This window comes from Heterocephalus glaber, unplaced genomic scaffold (genome assembly GCF_053883595.1).
Source record: "Heterocephalus glaber isolate CG9 unplaced genomic scaffold, H.glaber_assembly_v1.0 deba00001479, whole genome shotgun sequence".
Classification (NCBI taxonomy): Eukaryota; Metazoa; Chordata; class Mammalia; order Rodentia; family Bathyergidae; genus Heterocephalus; species Heterocephalus glaber.
The window spans coordinates 19,846,479-19,873,036 of record NW_028258316.1 but is presented as its reverse complement, the minus strand read 5'-3'; the positions used below and the strand labels follow the sequence as shown (position 1 = coordinate 19,873,036).

Below are 26,558 nucleotides of genomic sequence, written 5' to 3'. Positions count from 1 at the left end.
TCCTTACTAGGTTGATTTTCTTGAGAGAGAAATCTAAAGCTGGGGATGGGACATGCAAGAAAAGTAAACCAGGATGAGTTTCCATTTAATACCAGTGACCTTTTTGTGCCTTTCAGATCTGGTCCCTGGGGAAAGATCAATTGTTAGGTAAAGCGGGGCTCACTGCAGTACTTGAGGATACAATTACTTATCAGCTTTCTAGGCTGCAGTGCAAAGGTGTCTTCTAGGCAATCAGGGTAGCTTGGAAGAGACTTACAATTGAGGTAGACACAGTCCTAGATGCCTGAGAGGGGACCATGGCATCTGTGAGCAGAATGTCTGAACACCACTGACACTGAGAAGACAAGGGACCTGCTTCAGGTTACTGAGTTAGTTCATTGCCAAGCAACTCCAGGAATGGCCATGACAGTAACTAGAAACAAGTGTCCACTTCTGCTTAAACATGATATACTGAATGGGCCTCTTTACTTCTTCTTGCTTCTGATGTCTACTAAAGCAAGAGTAATGACACGTAGGGTATAAATACACAAGGAAGAGGGGACTGAGACAGCAACAGGTGTGTCATGCCAAGAGAACCTTGGTAGATGCAAAGTGGGTGGTGGAGCAAACCCTGAGGGGTCAGATAACAAGAGCTGAGGCCTATCACAGGCAGAACTAGCACAAGCTGGCTGATGTCTAGCAAGTTCATACTGGGTGTGTACAAAATCAAAGAGGCCTTTCAAGGCAGTGTAGCATGTGGCTGAACTAAGGTTTGGTATATTTAAAAGCTTTGTGTAAGAAACAGATTCCCCAATCTTCCCCACCCCTTCTTGTTCAGATGGAAGGCTCAGGTTCATTCTTTGGAGGGGCTGGGATAGAGAGGAGGCTCAGAATTCAAATTCACCAGGTTCAACTGCCAGGGAGGCTGGGTGTTACACTGGAATCGTAAGATGAAGTGACACTCTGCATACAGTGAGAGCCCAGGCTTTGTGATACTGATATTTGGCATGCCCAGCAAAATTGCTAGGTACTTGCCTGGTCTCTCTAGAGTGAGTCCTTCAGTTGGCGAGCCCTGCTGGACAATTGGAGCACCCAATCAATTCTTTCATTCTTGGATCAAATGCAAAAGGATAAACTAGGACTAATGGATAATGGTTGGAGACTCCAACTTGAAAAAGGGAGACAAAATTAAAAAAAGAAAAGCCAAACCAAAACAATAAAACAGAGAAGAGAAACTGAAAAAATGCCATTCTAGAGTGAAATGCCAATAATATATTTTAGAGATAAAGAGCAGGTGATACATGGAATGCAAATAAGATGCTAGAAAAAGAAGTATGTACAGAGAATAAGTAAAAGACCTTGGAAATACAAGGTAAGATAACCAAAATGAAAAATCCAATAATGCATTTGGAAGGTAAGCTTTCAAATGTCTTTTTCAATTGTTCGAAGGTCTAAAGTTATTGCAAATTAGAGGAGATAAGGCGCAATTAGGGTGGTATGGCTGTAGACTGTTATTGCAGATTAAAAAGTAAAAGAAAAGAAAGTTCACAGGGGGAGAGAATATAAGTAATATTAACATGGATATAAACAGTATTAACAGTCACTTGGTGAAATATGTTATAGTAAGTAATGTAATGATGCCAACTGTGAGATAATACATATGCCAAATGTGCAGCAAGCTCTTGGTCTTTGCTCAATTTAACATTAAAGAATAAGGAATCTAGCTCATAAAACATCCTCAAAGTCTTTTACGTAGTGGTTCTTGAAATTGGCTGGCTATAGAACTGGGAGCTGGTTAAAATGAGAGAGACTGGAGGGTATGACTCAAAATGTTGGGCATCGCATCCAGTTCCTACTAATTTTTTTGTTTCAGCTCTCTGTGGCACCAGACTGGAGAAATGGCATCAGGTAATTCTTCCTTACTTTGAGAGTCACACATATATTTCAACCAGCAGTGGGGAGTTGTTTGTGTACTTTAAGATACCTTGACTGTACCATCCAGGGATTCATAAACCAGGAGGTAGCCAGTGACTGATGCCCGGGGAGGTCGCCAGGTGAGGAGGGCAGTTTCTGATTGAACCTCAGCAGCAGTCAAATCTCTTGGAGAATCCAGGTCTGGAGAAGACAACATCAAATAAGTCAACTGGTGCAGGACAGAGAGAATCAACAGGACTGGGCTCAAGTTCCTTCTCTTCCACCATCTGGTGTAATCTTGGACAAGAACTTTCCCTGTCTATAGATGAAGAGGTTGAACACTGGATCTTTAAAGACAGATTCTCCGTGGTTCACCTCTTCCTAAGGGCTGTATTTCAATGTGCCCAACACAACCCTGGTTGGCTTTGGGTAGACTTTGGGGAGAAAGATACAGCTGTGATGATCATTACCAACCACCTTGTTTATAAATAAGAGGACAGATGAGTGCTAATATCAGTGCTCACCCCCACAGAGAAGATGTTCCCTGTATTTCTCTGATTGCTGAAATTTGTAAAAAAGATCTCAATGCATAAAAGCCCACTGGACATCTAGGAAAAGTTGCCTGAAAAATCTTTCTTTTCAAATATAGTTCCGTCCCTGGAACATGGATCATTACATTTTGAGTTTAGGGCCAATGGGGACTGGTTTTCCACTTAAAAATCTCTTCTCTTAAAATCCTTTCCTCATCTGTGGGGAGGACAAGGTCATTTCAGTTGAAAAGGAAATGGTGTGTTTCTTCAGGTCCTGACTGAGTGGGCACTGCTGTCATCACATTGCAAGGGGCTGACTTAAGAAGGGGAGCTGGACTGCCTTTTCAGATGCAGGCTGTGGGTGGGCATCTCAGTGGGGAGAGCTTTCAACTCTCTGTCTTTGTACCTGTAGTGAACCTGGTAGTGATGGTGGAGCTCTTCAGGGGTCCTTTCTCTGCAAAGATTCTCAGGGTGTATTCCGTAGCAGGCTCAAGGTCAGTCAAAGCATACTCCACTGTGTTCCCGGACACTGTGCGTGTAATTTCTGGCACTAAACATGAAGCACACATACCAGGGCCATTACCTATTGCTGTCCAAGTCATCAAAAGACTTGGCAGTGTACACACTTCCTTCTCACACAGAAACTTTCAGTGACTCTGCAGAGAAGCAGGTTTGATTTCTGAAATGACTCAGATCCTTTTCTCTCTCTTGAGCACTCACTTTATATACAAAAGATTGATCCTACAGGACTGGATTTTCCAGGCACCACATCAGAAGGAAGAGGAGCTGGAGGTCAGGAGATGTTTTTCCACATAGTGTCCTGGCTGGAACAGCTTTGTGGTTCAGATACAGTACTGAGTTAGAGGAGGGTTGCAGGTAACACCCCCAAGCCTCAGGATACCTGAATTTAATTTGTCTTACTATTTTCCCCCTTCTTTTCACATATGCATTTTTTAATAAATTACCATATGTTGTCAAATCAAGGATCACAAAATCCTTAAGGCTGAGGAGGGGTCACAATAATGATAGCTACCCTGGAGTCTGGTACAGCCTCTTGGGCCCACTGGGGTCAGGCATTCGTGTCCAGTGGTAGAAACCAAACCACCATGCCTTGGTGAATGTATTTATTTTCTAATCATAGGAGACAAACCGTCCTGGTTCGTCAAGGACAGAAGGGCTTCCCAGGTGTAGAACTTATAGTGCTGTAACTGAGGAAGTCCCTGGCAAACTGGGACAAGTTGGTGTTATGGTTTGGATCTTAAATGTTCCCCCAAAGCTCATGTATAAAAGGCTTGGTACTCAGCTAATGGAACTATTGGAAAGTGGTGGAAACTTTAGGAGGTGGGGCCCAGTTGGAGGGAGTAGTCGTGGTAGTAGCTGGAGGTATGTCCTTGGAGTGTATATTAGGGTGCTGGCCCCAACCTCTCTCTCTCTCTCTCTCTCTCTCTCTGCTTCCTGGTCACCATATGATGAGCAGCTCTACTTTATCATGTGCTTCCCACCATGCTGTTCTTCCTTGCCAAAGGCCTAAAGCAATGGGACCAGGTGACCACAGATTGAAAACTTTGAGCCAAAATAGGCCTTTCCTCCTTTTAATTTGAGTTTTCAGGTATTTTGTCATAGCAGTGGAAAGCTGACTAAAGCAATTGGTTACCTTACCTCATCATCTACAAGCGCCTTTCCTCCTTTCTGGCCCAGGCCTTTCCTTAGTTCTGAGTCCACAATTTCTCTGATTCTCATGAACCATACCCTGATTTACTTTAGGCAACAGTATCTTTCTGTCTCTGAAGAGTTTGTCCATAGAGATGAGAATTAAAAAGTAAAAAGAATAAATCCAAATTTCCCTGCCCTGACCCCATCTCGACCCTATCCTCACAAGGAACTCTCTCAGACCCATGCTAGTACTCAGTTAAAATTTTCAGAGGCCCTGGGCAAAAACTATGATGTCATTTCATATTGTCACTGAAAGGAAAACAAGATGGAGCCATAAAACACAAGACCTACATATTCTTGGAAATTGAAACAACAAAATTCTTTACATTGTAGCTTATTACTAAATTCTGGATAGGTTCATTGAAGAGGACTCTTTTTCTCCTCTTCTTTGTATTAGGTTTTACCTGCCTGTGCCCATGTCTGGCAGGTGCCATTAGCAAGTATTTAATCTGCCACCTGGGTAAATGAGCACAGGTGGTTGCAAAAACAAAGAAAAATAAATTCAGATTTTTCAATGAAATTTGCTTCCACTGGTCTCTCTGGCTTCTGAGGAGCCAGCACCCCCAGTACCACCAGATGTCATTTAAGATTTTAGATTCTGGACTCCTGTATAAGAGCTGCTTCCTAGTGAGGGAATTTCATACTGATGGTAAAAAAGACTAACAGGACAGGAGGAAAGGGCCAGGAAAACACATGGGGGTAAGAGATATGCCTCTTGTTTTTTGCATTGCCTACCATTCTCTGTTAAAATTGCAAGTGAGGACCACAGGGACATTGCTGGCCTTTCCACCTACCCATGCATTTTTGTCATCCTGCACCCAAATGCGGCATGGAGAAGGGAGAATGGAAAAAGTTAGCAGTGAGAACCACACCCCTTGGAGTGAGAAGAGTCTTGGGTCAAACCTTACCTCTCTCCCCTGTGTAGGAGATGATGTAACTATCCACAGTGGCTATGGCTGGCTGCCACATGGCCAAGGCTTCAGTGTCCGTGATGTTAGCTGTCACCAGGCTGGAAGGGCCATCCAGAGCTGCAAAGAAAGATGGTGGGGGAAGGGCTGGTCAGGGTGGGGGAGAGCATCAGACCAGAGCTGCTCTGCTGTCTGTACTCCTGATACTACTTCACACTGTCAAGTGTGTGGAAGGGTTCCGAGTCCTGAGCCTAGCTTTGAGGTACGATTCCATCCCTTGTTGACTGGGTTCCTGTTGGGTCTCTAGTCCCTCACCTCTAAAATGGAGATGATGAATCTGGCTGGTTTTTCCTGTGTTGTTTTGATTTTCACATATTTTGGATGGAAAAGTGCTGTGTAAAGTCAAAAGTGCTGAACATGTGAGAAAGATTATCATCAGGGTTCATACTCCCTTTCCCATAGAAGAAACTTACACAAATAGAGGATACTTGCAGAGTTGAGACTGCCCCAGGCTGTTTGGGGCTTTAGTGAGCTCTCTGGTTAGGTGTTTTACAGGTAATAGGGAGCCAGCCTCCAGAGGCTAAAGGTCATGGGTTCTACTGTGGCTTTCTTGCCTAGTGCTTCTGGGGCCTCAGGAAGGTCATTTCCCTTCTTTTGACTTCAGTTTCTTCAGTTGTCAAAGGGAGGCTGCAATAAGGATTAACTGGGTAGTGTGTGTAAAATATGCTAGGGAAGCTCTCAGGAACAACAATCATCATTAACATGTCTCTTAAAGTTATTTGGAGTCTTAAGTGGGATTTTCAAATGATGCGTACTGAGAAAGGATATCAAAGCGGGTATTCATCCCTGACTTCTTCCAAGTGGCCCCTTTCCATACCCAGTATCCCTTTCTTGGAATCCAACCAGGATATGGCTACTTCTCTCCTGCCTTTGCTCTTACTATTCAATTACCCTATGGCAGCCTTGGAAGTTGAGAGCAGCCGTCATCAGCTCATATCACAGGTGAGGGACCTGAGCCTCATGAGAAGAAATAAGTGGCTTGGGAGTCAGGGTGGGATAGAACATTTTGGTAGCTCCCATTGTCTGCTGTGTGTTCCTTCCTGTTTGATCACACATGTACAGAATCCACTTTAATTGAGGACAGCAATGGACAATGTGGACTTGGGAGGAAACACACCCGGCTTTTGGGATCTGTTACTGTGGGAGAATTCATGAATAAAAGACTTCTTTAGAAGAATAAAGGCCTGTGTGGCAGGGTGGACAGGACTCTGGGTTCAGATGGGACATTTTAATTGTGTATTATCAACTCTTTCAGGCAATTAGGATATTTTTAACATTTCCTATGAGACCCATTCTTTGGATCCTTTAATGGATTGGACTGGATAATTGCTCATATTTCAAAGGATAAATTGTTTAGAGACATAGCTGTCTGAAGAGACATTTTCCACTTTATTCTCCTTCAATGAGATTCATTATTTCCCCCCTCAACAGTCTACTGAACAATTCAGATCTCAATAGGGAAATGATGCTTCATTTTGGAAGAACACAGCAGTTGTAGGCAGAATGACCTGTGTTCAGATTTGGTTCTAACATTACGTAAATACCAATTATGTAGCTTAGTAATTTCCCCAAATCTCAGTTGTTTCCTCTGTAAAATGAGAATCATAGTAACTATAGGGATTAGAGAGTGTAGCAGCAGTGCTCAGAATGCAGGAGCTGCCAAATAGAGAGTAGCTATTCTATACCTGCCCCTGTCATAGGTCTGTGTGAAGCACCCGCTTGGAGGCTCCTCACAGTGCTTCCAGGCACTGGAGGAAGGAAGGAGGTGGCAGGTGAACTTGCACTACCACTCACATTTACAGATTCTTAGAACTCTACGAGGGAAGGAGAATTGTACCCATTTTACAGAGAATGAAACTGGATGCAAAGGAATTATCAGATGCCTTATAAAGCTAGCAGACTGCATAGATGGGATTTCAAACCAGGTCAGGATTAGCATCATTTGATTCCCACAACAGTGGAAGAAGTAGAGGCCCTAGGAGGTTAAGGTGGTTAAGGTTCCTCAGCTCATCTGAGACCAGGGATGGGTCAGAATGAGAACTTTTGGCACTTGAAATCCAATTCTCCTTCCACTAAGATTTCAGAAATAAACTTTCCTCCCTGCTGCTGAAAATGAGAAATAAAATAGCCAAAGGAAGAGAATCTCTGAAAAACCAGGCCCCAACTCAACACACCTGTGGTGAGAGACCCTGACACAGGTTCGCTCTCCTCAAAGCCCTTCATGGCAATGGCACTGACGAGGTACTCCATCCCGGGGATGAGCTGCCCCAGCCTGGCCTCCGTTGTGGTTCCATCTACTGTCACCATGGAGGGCGTCCCTGGAACACAGAGAAAGCACAGTTGGCGACAGCAAACCTCATGGATGCTCATTTTCAGGGCTCCAAGGACGTGTGTGCTCCACTTATAAATGAAATGATATCATTCCCCAATACCATTTCCTTGACTTTCTCTCATTTTACCCCACCTTCTGACACGAGGGAAGAGGCCTTACTGTTTGTATAATGCTTTTTCCATTGGTGTGGATGCCAAAAACCAAGCCAGGAGAGGAAAAAAAATGAAGTCACAACATACTAAAAATGGCAAGTTTCCGTCCAGTAGAGAGTTGGCATGTTGTGCAAATTTTATTTTCTTTATCATTTTTCCCCCACAGAGTATATGGAAAGCTCACTATGTGTAATGTACATCTGAACCTCTTACCCATTATCTCGGTTTAGGATTATACAGACTTTCTTACTAGCAGAAATTCTATTTATAATAAAAAGATGATTATAGTCAAGTTTGTTGCCTTTATATTTTTCAGCAAGTCCAGAATTTATATACTTTAGAATTTCAGGGGTGGCAAAAGGCTGGTGCATCAGCTAGCCAAACTCTCCACGGAGATGCATCAGCATTTCTGTCACCAACTAGCCTCTGTTTACACACTTCAAGTGACAGAGAGCTTACCTCCTGCTAGAATATCGCTGGACAGATTTCACTGTGCCTTTTCCCTGAGATCTCTACCACAGCCCTGCATTCTGAACTAGAATTCACAACTCTGTTAAGGTACCAATTTCCCGTTCTATAATGAGACAGATAGATTTTGGTATCTAAGAGCAAAATCTCATACATAGTCAAGACTAGCTTTTAAGATCGGTGTACTCAGGGAGAAAAGGACACTGTATATAGACTCTTTTGTAAATGTGTTAAAAAAACCCCACTGTGGATGAACTCCTCATAGAACTTTAGAATTTCAAGGCTGGGAAGGATCCTCATAAAATGATCCCTCCTGAGGACGGTTCTTTCAAGGATCTTATAGAACTTTACACATGGGATCACTTCAGATGGTCTCCAAAATAAGGAAGTGGTTTTTTTTTAGCCATGATGTTTGGGTATAATCGTGATCTCTTTCACTCCATGGTCAAACCTTCCAGGATCCCTGCCCACACTCCACAACTATCTGAGTCCCCTACCTCCACTCATGGGCACATAGGTAATCCGGAAGCTCTCCACCTGCGAAGTGGGTGCCTTCCAGCTGACAGTGGCTGCATTCTCAGTGATGTCTGAGAAAATGAGTTCCTTTGGAGAGCCCATGGCTGTCAGGGAGAAAACACAAGAGAAACCCAGATATGGTTAATTGTCTTTTCCATCAATGGTTTTTCCTGGATCCTTCATCCAAGAAAATTTAGTGCCTAGAGTTGATGACTGAGCCAAGCCTTTAGGATGGAGAAGGAAGGTGTGACCTGTGGCCAAGGTGTGGCTCGACAGAGACACCCACCATTTCATTCCAGGTACAGGGCTCAGTGCTGTGCAGTCATTTGGTCCGGCCAAGTGGAGTGTTAACACCTCAGTTGGCTTCCAAGGAGGTAAGAGAGAGTGGTTTCACAGATCCAAATGTGTCGCTTTTTAATTTTTATTTTGTGCACTTTTTCAAATCCTTGAGTTCTATTTCCTTTTACTAAATAATGCAAAGACTTGCCACATGTATAGCTAATACGCAATATAGAAAGCAGAATCCTCATATGGAAACCCCTTAGAAGAAAGTGTGATTGTGGCCTTGGAATAGAGGACCAAGGTGAGGCTCTGTTCTTCAAGCAACATTCTTGTGATGTGAGCTTTCTAGGTCCCAGGACAGGACAGCTGAGTATATCCCAGGCTCATGGACATAATGGGCACACAGACAAGGACCTTGACAACCTACTGCTGGGACTGAAAGGAGGTCCAAAGCCAGGGAGCAACCCCAAGCCATCACCAAAGTCAACACCCACTGGACAGTGGGTCTACGTGTGAGGAAACTCATGCCCAAAGGGAATTTCCTGCTCCTGATGGTCCCCACCCCAAGCCAGTTTTCTCTGGGGTGAGTATGTGTGTGTGTGTGTGTGTGTGTGCGTGTGTGTGTACTTTTTGGCTTAGGTTTTTGCCCACTTCAGCCAATCATGCTTAGACAGGGAATTCAGGAAACAATTTTCAGGCTCTAGAGAGCTAATTTCCTCATCTTTTCCTTTCTTCAACCCACGTTGGTCATTAAGTTAGGAAACCCACAGAAATTTGGGGACAGTGGTTATTTTTCCCTACCCATTTCTATCTTTTTCTCTCATTCAAGACATTTATTTCCTCCCACAGCTTTCTTCTGTGACCTGCGAACCACCCCCAGACTCTGTGGCTGCCTGTTTTTTTTCCCTTCTGTCCATGGAAAGCTCTGGAAACCACAAGGTCCCAGGAGCCTACAAGATCTTGATGGTCCGAATACCACTGGGAGGCTGGGCAGCCTGGGGCAAGTCTCTTCACTTCTGTGAACTTCAGTTGCTCCATCTGTCCAGTGGGGAAAGCAGTATGCACCCACAGGAATGTTTTGAGATTAGCAGAGATAATGGAAGTAAAACCCTTAGCATGACATCTGACACACAGTAAGAATTCAGTTAATATGAATGCGCTCCTTCTCTGTTTTCTTTCCTATGTGACTCTTTCTTCTGTTAAGGTATACTTCAGAAAGATCTAGATGAGTCCAGCTGAGTGAAGAACCCATGAGGTCAATAAACTCAGGCCCAGAGGATCACCTCTGCCAGCCTGGCTCACTCTGACTGAAAACCTTGCTGGTGTAGGACTTAGCACATTTTAGATATTGTGTCTTATAGCCAATGCTTTCTTTATCAAGACCCCAATTTTCTTACTTATAAGATGGCAATAATAACTGTCCTGTCTTCCACATCATAAGAACTAATGGCCCCATCCATTACCCACTCCAGGGATTTGCATGGTAAAAGCGGAAGTAGGAAGATGGCTGTGTAGAACTTAGACAAACAGCATAGTTGTGGTAGAAGTCCAGCAACAATGGGCTTGCTGTTTTGGGGGGTGCAGAGCTTTCTAGGTGATTCTAGCCTGCTTCTTTTTGCCACAAATGGGGTCCAAAAGTCTCCATCCCTATAGCATATGGCAGTGCAAAGAACAACTAAATCACATGTATTGAAAAAAAACTGGGGGGACCAAGGCAATGCTTCTTGTCTCTCTTTCCAAAAGACTGTTTTTTTAAACCTTCTCTTAGGGAAATATCTGGAATTCCTAAAAACTTTCAAGGAGGTTGCAAAGGGCTTCTATCTTCTCTCTGCATAAATTTGCCACCTCAAATATACTGCAAATGTTTTTCACTATTTAGCAATTGACAATTTTTAAAATTTCTCCTTTCAATATAGTTTTATTGAACATTTAATATGCATTAGTTCCTGTGCTGAATTAAGGGGATGGCTGCTATATGCAGTATGGTTTAAAGCAAGAATTTTGGAGTTGAACCAACTTGGGTGTGGCTTCCACTCAGACATTACTATCTAAAAGTGCCTCAGCCTCCTGGGTCTGAGTTTTCACATCTGTTAGGTGAGCTTAATGTGGTACTTCCTTTGTCTGCCTGTGTCTTGGAGATTCAAGGAGGTCCCCGGCTGCATGTGGCACAAAGTATATGCTCTGTAGTTGGTGGCATCATCTTTATGGTACCCGGGGGAAAGTATGAGTCTGAGTCAGCTGTATTGAGCACCAAGAGCCTGCCGTATGGAAGGGAGGGTTGCCAAGCAGCTGTTTCTTCAGACTCACTGACCAGGGCCCCAAGACAATGTACGTGCAACTCTGGTGCATGGCTTCAAGTTCCTCTGAACTGGACTGGAACAGAGAGTTGAAAGGGTGGGGCAAGGTGGGAGTACAGGCGTGTTCCGGGAACAAGGAGAGGAGGTTCTGCCTTCCCTATTGGCCTTAGGGATGGAAGAGAGTTCCAGGGGTGCGTGTGTGAGATGGGCATGAGGACAGGATAGGGGAACGTTTCTGGGTCCCACTCACAGCACCCTCTGTGAGCTATAGAAACCTCCAGAAGAGAATGGCAAAGTCATCTTACCCAGTTGCTGGGATTTCTTTCCTATTTTCTGCAGACTCTGGGGACCCTCAAGATGGTACCAAGAGATAGGATGGCATTTAACTTCCTGTAGGAGAAAAGAGCTTCTCTCCAAGGGAGACCAAGACTATTGCAAGGAAGTGGGTACAACCACTGAGGGGAAAGAAATCATTGCAAGCACAGGAACTGGAGATAGAAGCAATAACAAAAGTAAAAGTAATAGCCTAGGTGCCAATCAGTAGGGAGATGGCCAAACAAGTAATAAGCTCTGTTAATACGTAGAACACACACACACACACACACACACACAAGCTTGAAAGAATGAAAATACATTAAACACTGTGCTCTTCAAAAGAGTTAAAAAAGAATTATCTTACTTTTATCTACTTCTGGAGAGACGTGAAGTGCCAACATTAGCCACCCCTACTCAAAGCCACTGGGTACAGCAACACAGCTGAACAGAGACTCCAGTGTGAATGCTTTTTAACTTCTGAGTACCGTCCCATAAAACCTATCGAACATAAAATTTACACCAACTCCACACACATGATAACAGCTAACATTGGTACTGTGGACAGGGAAATTCTGTTGGATGCTTGACATTCACTACCTTATTTCAACCTTGTGGCTGATCTTCAGTTAAATTCTGTTTTCCAAATGAGGGAACTGAGGTTCAGAGAGGAAGAGAACTGCTTAAGAGTGGGAGGGATAGTAACATATTCACTGCCAACAATTCACCCAGAGACCGCTGGTTAACTAACCACTGGGATACACTCTTCTCTCTGCTACTCTGGGCACTCAGAGTGGGCAGCTTGTGCTTGGGAGAAATGTCCTTTAAGGAGGAGTTTCAGCAGGTCTTTATCAGAAGGAAGAGGGACGGAGGATCACAGAGGAAGGTGAACAATGGTGTGGGAGAGGACGGGTGAAAGGATGAACAAATACAAAGGAAACCACTGAGCTGATGAGGTGAGGCTGGATGCTAGATGTCTGTTGTGCTTGGAGCATTTCTCCTGGCCTCTCCCAGTCCTGGAGCATAGGAATGCAGGTGCACATGGACACGCATGTGCATGCACATACATACACACACACACACACACAGCAACGCACTTGTCCATGTGCACATTGACATACGCACACTTTCTCTTTTCTTTGGCTGTGAACCCAAAGGCCCCAGAGAGGGTAGATCTCAGAGAGGGCCTTGCCAAAGAGCAGACTGTGCCTTTTCTTTTGTTCTTAAAAACAAAACAAAGCGAGCAGCTCATGATTATTCATTCTCTTTTTTTGCTGTAGAACTAGAGGGTTTGTAGGAAAAATATCAGCAAAACAAAATTAAGGATCAGAAGTAAACTTTAAAGAGCAGTGTTTATAAACTGAGCTCAAAATTGGCCTCTGTCTCTTCTGATCTGGAGTTGTTTTATGGGCAACCATGGGAGGTGGAGACTCAAACTTGCAGCCTGGAATGGGTAACCGTGTGCATAAGGAGCGGATTTTTTTCTTCTCACTAAGTTGCTGCCTGGTTTCTGAATTTTCTCTACATCTACAAATAGTGATTACAATTTCTGTGGGTCACTTCTTGGAACTTATTAGGTTCTGAAACTTAACATAACAAAAATGCATCTTCACACAAAGATTAGGGAGTTTCGGCTAATGTTGGGCTTTATGTCTGCCCGAGACGGCACATATATACAAACACTGGTCATCCATCTTCTTTGTTTATATTTAGTAGGGATAAAATTTGCACTCATTTGGATTCTACCTGAAATCTATCTGTGTGATTTTGAGCAAGTTATATCACCTTTCTGGGCATCAGATTCTGCACACACAAACAGAAAAGGTTGAGCGACAGCCTTTTCAGGTCTCTAGTTCCTCTGTGATTTTGTGATTTTTTTTTCCCCCTCTCTGGTTTCTCTTTGAAGCAGCTGTTCCTGAGGGTGCTGTTTCTGGATCTCTCTTTTTCCTGAAAGTAATGACCCATCTGTTTGGGCCTTCACTTTTTCTCTCTAAAGAGTCGCTTAAATACTAAGTTTAGTATTACAAGTCATGTTTTTAACCATCTTCTTTCCCTTTCTGACTCAGCTCATATGGAAAAGGTTTTATTTCCTACTCTAGATGCTCTTTAGGGTGCCCAGAAGTCTCTAAGAGAGTTAATAAGTGTCTCGTCAGCCTGGCCAGCTTGCTTTTCCTTCCTTACTGATCACCGTACTGTTTATTCATATGAGCATTTATAAATATTAATCCTTATAGGTACAGGTGAAACTTTTCCATTTAATGTAGGGTGACCTAAAGTGTTGGCCAAAGAACCAGACACTGTATCACTAGGCAAAATACCATCAGGTAACAGGTAAGAAGGAGTCTTTGGAATTGAAAACAAAAATAGGACACTTGCAATGAGAATGATGCAGTAGAGACCACCATGTGACCAGCTCTCACTTGCAGAAGCCTTGTATGTGCCAGACCCTCTGCTATGGGCTTTACAGGAGTTATCCCAGTGAACCTCAGCAGCCTTATCAGGTGATAAGCATCATGCTCTTTTATGTAAAGACTTAGCACATTGTCCAAGGTAGGCCAGGATCTGCTGGAAGCCTGTATGTGTCTAAAACTCCTGTGATTACCCAGTGTGTGAGAATTGCCTAAGTGCAGGACTTTTCTCTGTACTCTCCTGTTTGTTTACAGTACCTGTTGTTGCTATGGCACTGACTGGCTGGGATCGCCTTCCATTGCGTATTCCGTAGAGTTCAATTTTGTATTCAGTGGCCTCTCTGAGATTTGTTATGTCCTTGGTACGTTCTGGGGAATGGAGGATTATTTCCTGTGGTTCAGACTGCTTTTTGGTATCTCTGATTTTGAGAACAAAACTGTCGAACATCCCTTCATCAGCTGTCCAGGACAGACGGAAGCTGTCTGGGGTGGCATCTGAAACCAGAAGGTTGTCAACTTCCGGTTCAGCTTCTAGAGGGAGAGAAAGTGGTAGAAGAAGGAGGAATGAGAAAATCACTTAGCAGCCTGTGCAATCTTGTCTCCAGCGGGGGTATCAATATGCAGTGATGCCCCAGACTTCACAGACAGAAGTGTCCTGAGATACAGAAATAAAATCATTCAGTGTTAACAAGTCTAGTAGGGCTAGGAGAGGGGAAAGGTGGAGTTGATACATTCAATAGAAGCCAAGCACTATGCTTCCATCTGTGAGTTTTGTCTAAAAGCAATTCTATAAATCCACATCTGGAATTAACATTGGCCCCTCCCATGTATTATTAAATAAGTTCAAAGCCAGTAACTTGTTTACATTAGCTCTTCCAGTGGCTGAGTGCCCATCTGCTGCGAGACCTTTTAATTTTTTTTTGTAAAGATAAATAAACCAGTATTAATTATCTGTAGAACTGCCCATGATGATTCTGCTGATTATACTTCCCTGGAGCCCCAGAAAAAGGGCTTTTAAAATGTTATGGTCTTTTTGCTTTGTTCTTGGAGCTGACTTACTAAAGAAGGCTCCTACTCTTGACTTTCTCTTTTGACTTTCTTTTCATGCTATTTTAACTATTAGGTAAGGGTTCAGATGATGGAACTGAGGCTTGGAACCTCTTGAGGTATATACTTAGGATCCAGGGGTTCATCTTGGACTGTCTTAACTAGACAAAACTCAACGTGAAGGTAAATCTGGAGCTGAGTTTCCCAAAGTGTGGTCAAAGCATAGGAAGATCTTTCTTCAAAGCTATTCATTGTCAAAGAAATTTGGGAAATAATTCCCTGTTGGAAATACCCAATGCACAATAAGATGTTCCAAAAAGCCTTGTGGTTAAGGATCCTGTTTAACACAAGACTTCTAAATTTATTTGAATGTGGAACTTCTTCATCAAGTGGGATCTTCGATAGAGCTGGTACTCTCTAGAAAGACTTTGGGAAACACAGATTTTTTTACTATTAAAGTTGTTAATGTTGTATTTCTCTAGGAATTATTAGTCTTGAGAAAATAATGGATTTAGTTTCTGTTTCAGGATCTCTCAGATATTAGTGTTTACCAATTTAAAAAGTACCAATAACAAGCCCATGGGGTAAGTTTGTTAAGATCATGGATGAGACTTTGAGATGGTAAAAGTTTTAAATCCCATTTTTCCAAATATACTCATTGGTATATTTCTTCTGAGAAGGCTGAAATGTAGCTGGGATCAGCTAGGATGAAGACAAGGGAAGGCAATATGGAAAAAGCACATGGGAACTATGGACAAGACATGAACTAAAGAATTTGGGGCACCAAGTGGAAACATTTCGACCTTCTCATTTCTGGGGTGGGAGTGGGGAGTGCTCATTAGATAACATAAGACAAAAGGATTGTGGGGATAACATGAAAGAGCAGGTCACATCTATGGAGAAAGCAGGGAAGATTCTTGGACAAAGATGTTAAAATCATGGTGATCCTGGACACAGACCACATGGAAGGGGACCAGCAAGAGGGGAGAATGGCTCACTTGAATTGAAATACCTGTAATAATCTCAGCCCTCAAGGGCTTGGTTTGGTGCCCTTGGGTGAAGCCAGAGACCATAACCTCATAGCCAATGCCAGTTATGAGCCCTCTAAGCTCCAGCTTCCTCTGGGTTCCTGAAAGTGTGAATTCCTGGGGGTCCAGCAGCTTCCCAGAATCCACCACCGCTACTAGAAAGCTGTCAAAGGCATTCTCCGATGCCATCCAGGAAACTGTGAACCCGTAGGGATTAATGTTGAAAATGGTTAAATTTTCCAGAAGGGGCAAGGCCTCTGAAAGAAGGGAAGGTAAAAATAACTCAGGTTAGCCGAGCTGACTTTGCTAGGATACCACGAGTTTCCAAGAACACTGATGGATTCCCAATAAATTGCCCAATGTGTTATATATTTAGAGAATGAGTTTTGATTCAGAGCTTATTAGATGCCAGATACTGTCCTTAGTATATTTCTCTTAGCACACCGAAGGGATAGGTGCTATTCCCATTTTATAGGTGAGAAAATTGAGTTTCAAAAAGTTGATTGACTTGGCAAAAGTCCCAAACTAGTGTGTGATGGATCAAAGTTTTTAGCTGAGTCTGACTGTGGAACCCACCTATTTCTCCCCATACAGAAAGGATGTCTTGTGTTGGGTTTGGACACCTCTATCTACTTTGGTTTTTGAAGCACATTGCTTTTTTTTTTTCACGCACACTTTCCTTTAGCATACTTCATATCTCACTTCTAGTTCATATTGTGAATCAAGTCCATCAAGCCAATCAGTAACACATCCTCATTAGCAAAAATAAGAGGAGGCAGTAAGATTTTTTATAACTTATCAAGATTAACAATTTATGTTTGTGGCCCAGTGAAGAGTTTTAAGGTTTGCTCATTTTTTGCAGTTTATTTTCCTAGATAAAGTTAGAAAGCAAGGACATCTCCCATCATCCTTTATCCATTCATTCATCAAACATCTATGTTCTAGGCATGCTTACTTCCCAGATGCTCAGGAGTCTTTGCACAGACTGGGAGTCCCAAAGGAATAAGCTTATGTCAGCTCAGATTCCATCAATACTTCTCAGTTGAGGAGGCCTCACATTCTTTTCCTATGTATGAGTCACAACGATATTGTAAGGTAGGTATTGCTACCTGCCTGGTCCCTGACTTCTACAACATTTAAGTAAACAGAGAGGCTATAACTTATCAAAAATCACACATCTACCAGGTGGCTAAACTAGGATCCAACTGGGTGTTTTGACTCTAAGTTGTACATTCTTTCCATATCCTGAGCCAATGTCTAATTAGTAAACTCCATCCATTGGTACTGGCAAGTCCTGAGACATAGGCAGGATTAGTGGGGAGGGTCCAGCACCTCCTCCATAGTAAAACAACTCTCAAAGATGCTCACTGTATTTATGTTTTATCAAAGGGGCAAGGGGATGGGAGTTCCATGGCCAAGGCCATTTCAGTGGCATCTAGTTTAGAGCTTTCTTTTCTATTGTAGCTAAATGGAAACTTTCAAAGAGTAAATGACCTTGCACTAATGCTCACAGCCTACTCCATGGGATGCAAAGAAAAATGTTTAAAAAGAAGTGTTTGGTGATTGAATGAATAAATGAACAAATGCCCTCATTCCCTAAGCAGACACTTAAGTTTTGCTGTGGCTTGGACTTCCTGTAGTTATTTTGAAGCACTTGACGTTTATTTGCAGGTACTTTTTCCATGTAAAGAATTTCCAAGAATCATAACTCTATCAAAGACAAAGATGAAATCACATATACTGCATAAAAGGTCTTCTTGGTGTGCCAGACCAGGGTCTCAAATTCTGTTGCTTGGTTTTGTTTAGCTAAGCAGTGCCTCTCTTTGATAACTGGCCTCTTTGCACCTCCACGCCATCGAAGCAGCTAATTCCCACAAAAATGAGGTCTTTCAGGCTAATTAGTCAATCAAGGGCTTGTTTTTTCAAGATCCTCCTGTTCATTTTTTTTTCTTTTTCAATATGCTTCTTTTAAAACACAGTCTTTTCACATTGCGGATTAGTAGAGACAATACCGTAACTGGATCTAGGATTCCTGAGACCAGCTCTCTCAGCCTCCCTTTCTTCTGTCTATTCTGTGGGAGGTCCTGCAGGAGGCTACCAGCAAGGGCCTGATGGAATCTGTGGCCATGCTTCTCCTTGGAGGCAATCAAGTACTCATCTCATGGCTACTCCTCCCAGCCTCCTTAAGAAATTAGGAGGAAGGCTGATCTAAATGATTTCATTCACATTAGATAACTGGGCAGAAAAAATAAGCACTTTAAAATCTTAAGTTAAAATACATCCCATGCAGCCTTACAAATAATAGGGAAGTCGTGATTGCGTAGCTCTGTTTTAGTATCTAGGCTGGTTATTTATTTATTTGCAGAACTGGGGATAGAACTCAAGGCCTTGTGCACGCTAGGCAAACGTTCCACCACCGAACAACACTGCTAGCCTTGTTGATTACTTTTACCAGCACCGCTTTCATCATATTGTTGGCAGATAGCAGAAATGCTTGAGCATCAGTAAAATACTCACTGGATGGATGCCAGGCAAGTACATTTCATCAGATTGGCTTAATCTCTGAAATGGCATCCCAGAGACACTGTGAGTATCTATGATCCATGCAGAAGGGAAGCGGTGATCTAGAAAAGGGAGGAACTTGCCAAGCTTACTTGGCTAAGAAGATGTGGAGAGGCTCAGTCTCAATATCCTCACTTTTCTAGAACACCATACTGCTTCCACACAAATATGTAATTGTACTTCTTGAAATATCTCATGGATAGCAATTTAGACAGTGGCAGAGACTTATTCAATGTGAAAGTCAGATGACAAGATCTGTCTTCTGAAAGTTACCATTAGTGGAAGATAGGAGACTTCTAAATATTTTTGTTTTTTCAACCTGAAAGTTTTGGTAAATTGACATTACTTGCATCCTTCATGATTGTCTTAGGATAGGCTGTCATTTCATTATGTAATTCAAGGAGAAGTTATAAGTCAAGTTGAATAAATAGGTGAGATTTGGGCCAGGGATTTAGCTCAGTGGTTTTGCCACCTGCCTTGAAACCACAAGGTCCCGAATTCGATCTCTGGTACCAAAAAATAAATAAATGAATAAATAAATAAATAAACAAATAAATAAATAAATAAATGAGATTTAATTAATCTTAGAACTTATCTGCCATCCTAGGTTGAACCTTTACCAATCTCTTGTACTTTGAAATTGAGGAATACAATTTTTTAAGAAAAAGGATTATTATATTTCTGGGGTAGGTTGCTAATGAACTGCCTTTACTTAGCATGACTTATGGACAAAATTCCTGGCCTGTACATTTACTAAATTAAAATTCACTCTTTAGCCCGATTCTCCACTTTGTGGATAAAGCAGCTTATAAAACTGGGCAAAAAAATCTCTGAAAGTTTTATGCACTGTTGGAAACATTGTCTCTACTTTCAAAATTGGCTGCCAGGGACTTCTCTTTTCTAGGAGTAGCCACTCTTTCCCTCTGAAGTTCACATGTGATATCATGGATATTGTGAAAAGTGCTGCATTGCAACATAAATGTCCATCAGTGCATGAATGGATGAAGAAAGGACAGTAAATACGCACAATGGGATACCAGCCAGCCTTAGAAGAGAGAGAAATCTGTCATCTGTGACTATCCAAGTGAAACTGGAGAACATTATTCTAAGTGAAATAAATCAGGCACCAAAAGAAAAATACTGCACGATCTCACTTATATGGGGAATCTAAGAAGTTGAACTCATGTAAATAGAGTATACATATATTAAAACGTCACTTTGTACCTCTTAAATGTATACAATTGTATTTTCCAGTTAAAAATAAAAGCAGAGAAGTTTACATTTGGAGAGAAGACTATATTTTGCTTTGAATTTTCCTCTACAGTGCCTATCTTTCCTTGGGTCAGGCTTTGGAACAGACAAGTGAGAAGCCCTGAATACCTGTAACGACAAAGGCAGTGAGGGGCCTGGAGGGCTCACCGGCCCAGGTGGTCCCTGCCACACTAACGTTATAGCCGGTATCATCCACCAAGCCTGTGACGTGAGCTTGCTGTGCATCCCCTGGGACCGTGAGTTGCTGGGACTCATGCAGTGAGTGAACATCGCTCACATTGATAACAATCTTTGCAAAAAGCCCAGCTTGAGTGGTCCATGACACGTTGAAGCTGTCAGGAGTAACACTGCTAAGGATTAGCGTGCCCAGCTGTGGCTCTGAGTCTGAGGTGGGAGGAACATGAACAGAAAGAGAGAGAGAGACATTATTAGAGGAAGCAGATTTCCCCAGAATATGGCACAGAACATGAATACATCAATATTTCCAAATGTTCGCAGAAAAGATAGTATCTTAGGCTGTGTCAACACCAGCATTGATTATAACAGAATATATTGCTATTTACCCCAGTATGGATTTGTATGCTTTTAAGGGATAGGCATGACCACATGCTAATCATCTATGAAGAAAAATGAATACATCATTAGAGTGATAGGTAGGATTACATTTTCCAAAGTTAGTAACTGGGAACTAGCCCTATAAGATGTTCCAAGAAAAGATAGTTTCCTCACTTTAGAGATTCTCAGAGCATGCTTGCATTAAAAAGCTCTGATGAGCTGCTTCTGTGGATAAATCTGTTTAATTTTGTTTAGCCCAACATTTCATGAACTTACAGATCAATGACACCCTGTCTCAGGCTATTCTTTGAACATCTCAAGGGGCTAGTATTTCACTGGGCATGTTTTAGAAAATACCCTTTGGAGTTTTCTTTGATCTATTTGGATTGTACAAATTAAAGACTGCATTTATATATGAGAAATTCTTCAATGGTATTTAGAAATACAATTACGAATTATAGAAAAATTTATATATCACCCTAAATACTATAAAGATGAAGATGACTTCTATTAAAAAAAAAATCCTGGTGGATGCAGAAGCCAGAGGAAACTTGAATTTAAACAATGTGTTTTTTCAATTAGGAAATTTACTTATTAATTAATTTGGATAGATGGAGGAAAATTTTTTCTTGCTCCTTAAAGTCTAGACAACTCATTTAATGTAAGGGGCATTATGCCTTTTTTAACTGGAGTGTGTATGAGTCTGGTCTTTCTAAATGCTCATTTATCATTTAGTACTAATATTAAAAAAAGTTCAGGCCAGACTATATTTTAGACAGAAGCAAGAGTTTGGAGAATTGAGATATTTGGAGCAGGATTTGGGGTGGGCAAGAGGCAGACTATTTTTTCCTACAAGTTGGGAGTTGCTTTACTTCAGCTACAGATTTGGAGGAAAGAAAAGGCTCATTTGGATAAACTTTAGCTGCACATCTGCACAGGATAACTTGACGTTCTAAACTCTCTGAGGTCAAATGTCTGGCTCAGAAATAGAATATAGCCATATACAATGACATGGAATTTTATATGAATTAATTAGTTTGCAAAGCTAATGATGCTGTAGTTTTTTTTCTTCAAAAACATAAAGGATAAAATCTTCCCAGTGGAATTCTGTTCTTTATATTTTGTTAAAGAAGCAACCTCCCACATAAAGGATGTATGCTGAGATTCTTTTTATGCTACTAGAAAAAGACTGGCATTGTGAACACATTCACCATGCAGAATAAGACCTAGGAACTAGAGGTCAGTTTTACCTTCCTCTGACTCCCAAAGGATACAACTAAGCTGAAATGTGAGATAAAAGGAAAAAACTCAGAACGAGAATGCTAGTTAGTGTGTGTTCAATTTTTCATGCAAGAAGGGATATTTTTCTCCCATCACTTCTAACCCTCCTAAGCCAAAGAAACAATTCTTTGAGATGCTGTCTGCTTCCAGGAGAGATAGACATGTTCAAAATACTAATGCTCTGAATATTTACACATGCATCAAGATTTGCAGAAGATGATGAATGGAAAGAAGATTCTGACATTTTGGAGCAGATATTAGTGGATGGCAACACATGCTTGACACAGTAACTGTCAAAAGAGACCAGTCTGTTTGTAGGGAATCCAGACAAATGAAAACCTCAAGAACAAGGTGACAATCTGAGTCCTCTCATGCAGTTCTTAGATTGGGATCTACCGTCTCTTTTAAGCATGCTGGGAGAATCATTATTTAAAATCCTAGTACACAGAAAGACACTGTAGATTGTTTTCACCAAGGAATCGAAAACAGCATGCACTTATTTCTATGAATATGACACAGGCGAACTTTGATTAGAAAGACACAGGCAGAAGATCATGGGAAGTATAGGAAAAGATTATTCAAGACCAGAAGAAAGGATGGTTTAAAATTCAAACAAAGCAAGTCACATTAATTATATACAAACAAACAGAGCAGCTCCAGATGGGAGTTGATATTTAGGAAAAAGAGGTTGGCTACTGAAGCTCCTTAATTTGGGGTGAAGGTTATTTTACAGTTTTCCAACTTTGACTTAGTTGGCTCCATCAAACTTGAGGAGGATCTGGTGAGACAAGGGAGGAAAAGTTGGTAGCTGAAGTTTGTGGAGAGAGAAGAACCATAATGGGAAATACCTGTGGTTGCCTGGACCATCAGGGTCTGAGAAGGCTGCTCTCCAATTAGTCCATGGAGATGGACAGTGTAATGAGAAGAAGCTTGGAGGTTGGTGATGACAAAGCTGCGGGACACCCCAGGCAGGAAGTGTGACACTGTCTCCTGGGGGTGGTCAGAATCACTAACTTCTACAAGAAAGCTATCAAAGGCAGCCTCCCAAGCTTGCCAGGAGATGGCCACACTTCCCCAGGTCACATTTGAGACAGTGAGGTGGCTAAGGAGAGGTTCGGCTACTAGAGCGAGAAGAAAAAATATTAAAGTATGTCAATTTCAACCATGTTAATTAAAAAAACCCCACAAGACTAAATCCATAACATTTTCAATTTTAACTTCTAGTAAAAGGAAACTGTCTTTTCTTGAAAACTAATCTGAACTAAATAAATACGATCAACTATTTTTCTCCCTTAGATTTTGTTATACTTTAGTCAGGTGAGCTGAGAACTAAATAATGCTAGCACTGTGCCTTTTGTGAGGACCCCCCTGGTAACACTTTGCAGTCTCAGACAGAATAAAGACAGACTCCCTCAACCATGGGCAACCTAAGTGACAGATGATTTTGGTGCTACGATCTCAACTCTTTTCTTGGATTCTGCAGCAAACAGGCCCCGCTTTGTGAACTGTAAGGAAAAATTGTCCTGTGTTTGTTCCACAGATATCGTTTCTCCTATTATGTAATATTTTAGTTTACCTGTTAAGAGAAGGCATTGTCTAAAATGAGCTAAGAATGTTATTTTGAATGGACAGAGGTCTCCTTTTTTACATTCACATAGGATTCTCTTTTACTACACGACAGAATCCTTAGAATGAACATGTTTATGTGTGTGTGTTGTGTATGTGTGCTGTATCACACACAGACACTCCCCCACAGGCATCACAAATTCAAAATGAGAACCTTTTCTAAATAAGCTCCTTGTTGAAACATGACCATTTCTATTTTTATTTTTGTCAGGAACCATTCAGTGTTCTGGGGATAAAGTAGCAGAGTTCGGTGTTTTCTCTTAGAAGTAGTATTGAACTTGGGGCAATCTGGATAGTGTAGCTACTTTCTGCATTCATCTGTTCTTTCTCTTCATTTTCCCAGTTTGCAACAAAACAACACTACAAGTGATTTTCCTAAATCATTGGGATATTCAAGTATGAGGAGATTCAAGACTCTAGGAAGACAAAGATACTAAAAAAAAAAAAAAAATCACAAAAATATAATTGTAAAACTACTTTGACTGAGGTAGACATCTTCCCAATGAGGACAGCTCTCATTATGGCTTTGAAGTTACCAAAGGGGAGAATTCTTTTCTCCAGATTCCACACGGCAATGCAAAATTACATTTTACACCACAAATGTTCTGCTCAGTGATAAATCAGGCATATGGCTGTATGAAAATCCACCACTGGGACTGCTGTTGGGAGAGAGTTGGGTTAAATAGTGCTCCAGTGCAGTATCACAGAAGAGTTGGTGTACTGTAGTTTGTACTCCAGGGGACTAAGCGGAGGATGGCTTCACCCTGCAGGCAGAACTGTGGAGAGAGGTATTGGATATGGGAAGATGCACATGTACCTGTGGTGGCTGTGGCACTGATGGTTTTGGTCCGGATGCTGGGAGCAAGTCCAGAGAGGTAGATAATGAAATCAGTACTAGGGGGGAGCCCTGAGATGTGGGCAGTTCGTTCAGCACCAGATATGTTATATTCCACCATCTGCAGCAACCTATTGGAATCAATAATTTCAATGGTAAAGGTCTCGAAGATCCCATCAGCAGCTGTCCAGGAGAGATTGAAGCTCTTGGGAGTTATGTCAGAAACATTTAAGTTTCCAATTTCAGGTTCTTTGGCTGCAAAATAAGGGGGAGGGTAGGAGAGAAGAAACAAATATATTTGAGTTTTTCACTTGGCCATGTTTTAAGACTGAAGTTAAGAGAACCATTGCTGGGAAGAAAGATCTGATAGGTCAGAGTTATTGGGAAATGAAGCAATGTTATTGATCAGTGCTCCTGAGAGAAGAAAAAGGGGTTTTGTTAGGAGATACATTTAAAAGACAAACTATTGCAATTAGATTTCCCTGCTCTATACTCGCCACTCATGCTCATGTCCTGGAGAGGTCCTTTGAGAGAGAAGACAGATGGATGATGTCAGGGGAGCTGCTTTATCTTAGCCACACCTGTCTCCAAGAGCCCTAAAGCAGGGTTTCTGGCCATTGGTCAAAGATTTGAGGGCTGGAAGTTTCCAGTCTCTTGAGCTGCACCCAGGAGCCCGAGATTACTTGAACAGCTCCCTCAGACATCTTTTGCTCTGAGAGTGCGCCCATCTGTTCCAGTGATGGCTAAGTAATTCTGACACGATTGCCCTCCCAAGGTGCTACTTTGAGGCTTCTGATTATTTGACTTGTGGGGCTTCATAAATTTTCTTAGTGTAATTCTTGTGTTTTTTCATACTTCAGATAAGGACCGGCCAGCTGTTCTTTTACTCTTAAAAAAGCCTGTCCCCTTGTAATTATATGTACGTGGGCCAAGAAGGCTAGTACTGGATTGCCAACCAAGAGAGTTAAGCCAACAAGGCAGTTTAAGCAATCTTTTAGCCAAGAAATACTATTTTGTGTTGGAGATGGTCCTGCTCGTGCTTCTCTGAGCAACAGGAATAAAAGATGCAGAAGGCAGGCAGAGGCAGGGCCTGAAAAACTTGTGCTATGTTGTTAGCAAAGCAGACAACTCCTGCTCTCTGAGACCATCTTAACTTATTTGTTGAGACACAGATCAGATGGGACTATGCCTCTTCCTCTTCCTAGGCCAACTCATCAGAGGCAAGAATGTTGCTACCACTGAAAAGAAAAACATACATACACATAAAAATACTAACAGTGTCCAAACCACAAGATCTGCAAGAAAGATCAGAAGTGGTAGGTGATTTCTCTGCCTTCTGGGAAGAAATGGTTTGTGCATGTCAGATAAAAGAGCCCAGGGCACATTCAGGGCAGCTTCAGCTGCAAATTCTGGGCATTTTAGGGTCACTGTCTACATAGTGCTTGTCTGGGTTTTATGTTTGTCTCAGTGAGGGCCACTGAAATGACTGTGGCTGAATTGCAGAGCTATGCTTTTAAATCAAGGATGGATGCAGGTTTGACATAGAAGTTTAGTTGCAATAATTATATAAAAAAGGAGGCAGCCAGATGCAATGGGAAGCAGCACAGCTTCTACTGAGCTTCAAACCAACTGGGGCAGTCTGTAAAGAGGGGTAGAGGGAAACAGTGCTGGAGGGAGGGAGGCTGCTCACTTTAGCAGGCTCCTGGGGAAAACTCTCAAGCCTAGGAGCTGGGGAAACAGTGATGAATAAACTGTAATGCACCCCCACTGGGTGTGAGGTTGGGAGTTTGCCACCTAAAGGACAATATTCCAGGGAGAAAATCCTAATTCAAAGAGCAAAAAGGCCATCGGTTCTTTTCTCATTCATAGCCTGGGACATTCCTTGTTTCAGATGCTGCTGAGTGTATCTCTGCTAATGAATAGCTTTCTCTTTGGTACAGTTTCCACTCATAATTGTGGGGTTTTTTTTTTCTTTTTAGTCTAGCAATTTGCTAATTTGATGTTCTAACAAAGACTCAGTATCTGAGAGAATGGCTTGGAGGAGGGTAATTCAATTCTCTTGTTCTGTTCAATGCATTTTAAAGAAACATTTCTTAAATGCAAGAACCACAGGCCCCATGCCCTTGAGGGATCTGGAAATAGTAAAGCACCATTTGTAAGTGGCAAAAGACTTTCTAAAGTAAATAAACTGTGATCCTTCAGAACTTACACATGGGGAGGGTGGGCTTTTTGTTAGATGGCAGCACTTGGAGAAAAGAATTAAAACCATCAGGCTGATTCCTGAAACACAAAGCCCTTATGAGGAGGAGATATCCTTAGAGGATTAGCAAGGTAAAGTATGGTAGATAGAGGCTGGGGGACTGGAGAGCAGAAGGGCAATATCTGCACTGATCGTCATTGCCATGTGAAAGCCTTTGGACCAGGGGACAGCATACAAGGAAGCTTCTGAGCATGCATGGCCAGCAGTTGAAGGGAACATGG

General features: G+C 42.0%; 1 protein-coding gene across 17 annotated transcripts in view; it reads right to left on the bottom strand.

The window, feature by feature from the left end:
- Tnc (tenascin C) overlaps positions 1 to 26,558 on the bottom strand; it is a 92,653-nt gene that overhangs the window by 10,758 nt on the left and 55,337 nt on the right. For 6 of the 17 annotated variants that reach the window (XM_087183307.1, XM_021262176.2, XM_004849485.4 and 3 more), the window contains 10 exons: positions 24,060 to 24,332; positions 22,465 to 22,737; positions 19,889 to 20,164; positions 15,931 to 16,203; positions 14,130 to 14,402; positions 8,554 to 8,676; positions 7,279 to 7,422; positions 5,045 to 5,164; positions 2,830 to 2,973; positions 1,964 to 2,094 (listed from right to left, as the gene is read on the bottom strand). In XM_087183307.1, the coding sequence (XP_087039433.1) occupies positions 1,964 to 2,094; positions 2,830 to 2,973; positions 5,045 to 5,164; positions 7,279 to 7,422; positions 8,554 to 8,676; positions 14,130 to 14,402; positions 15,931 to 16,203; positions 19,889 to 20,164; positions 22,465 to 22,737; positions 24,060 to 24,332 (2,030 nt within the window). The remainder of the gene's footprint in view (positions 1 to 1,963; positions 2,095 to 2,829; positions 2,974 to 5,044; positions 5,165 to 7,278; positions 7,423 to 8,553; positions 8,677 to 14,129; positions 14,403 to 15,930; positions 16,204 to 19,888; positions 20,165 to 22,464; positions 22,738 to 24,059; positions 24,333 to 26,558) is intronic. The other 11 variants (XM_013073852.3, XM_021262179.2, XM_087183305.1 and 8 more) reach the window with 9 other exon arrangements.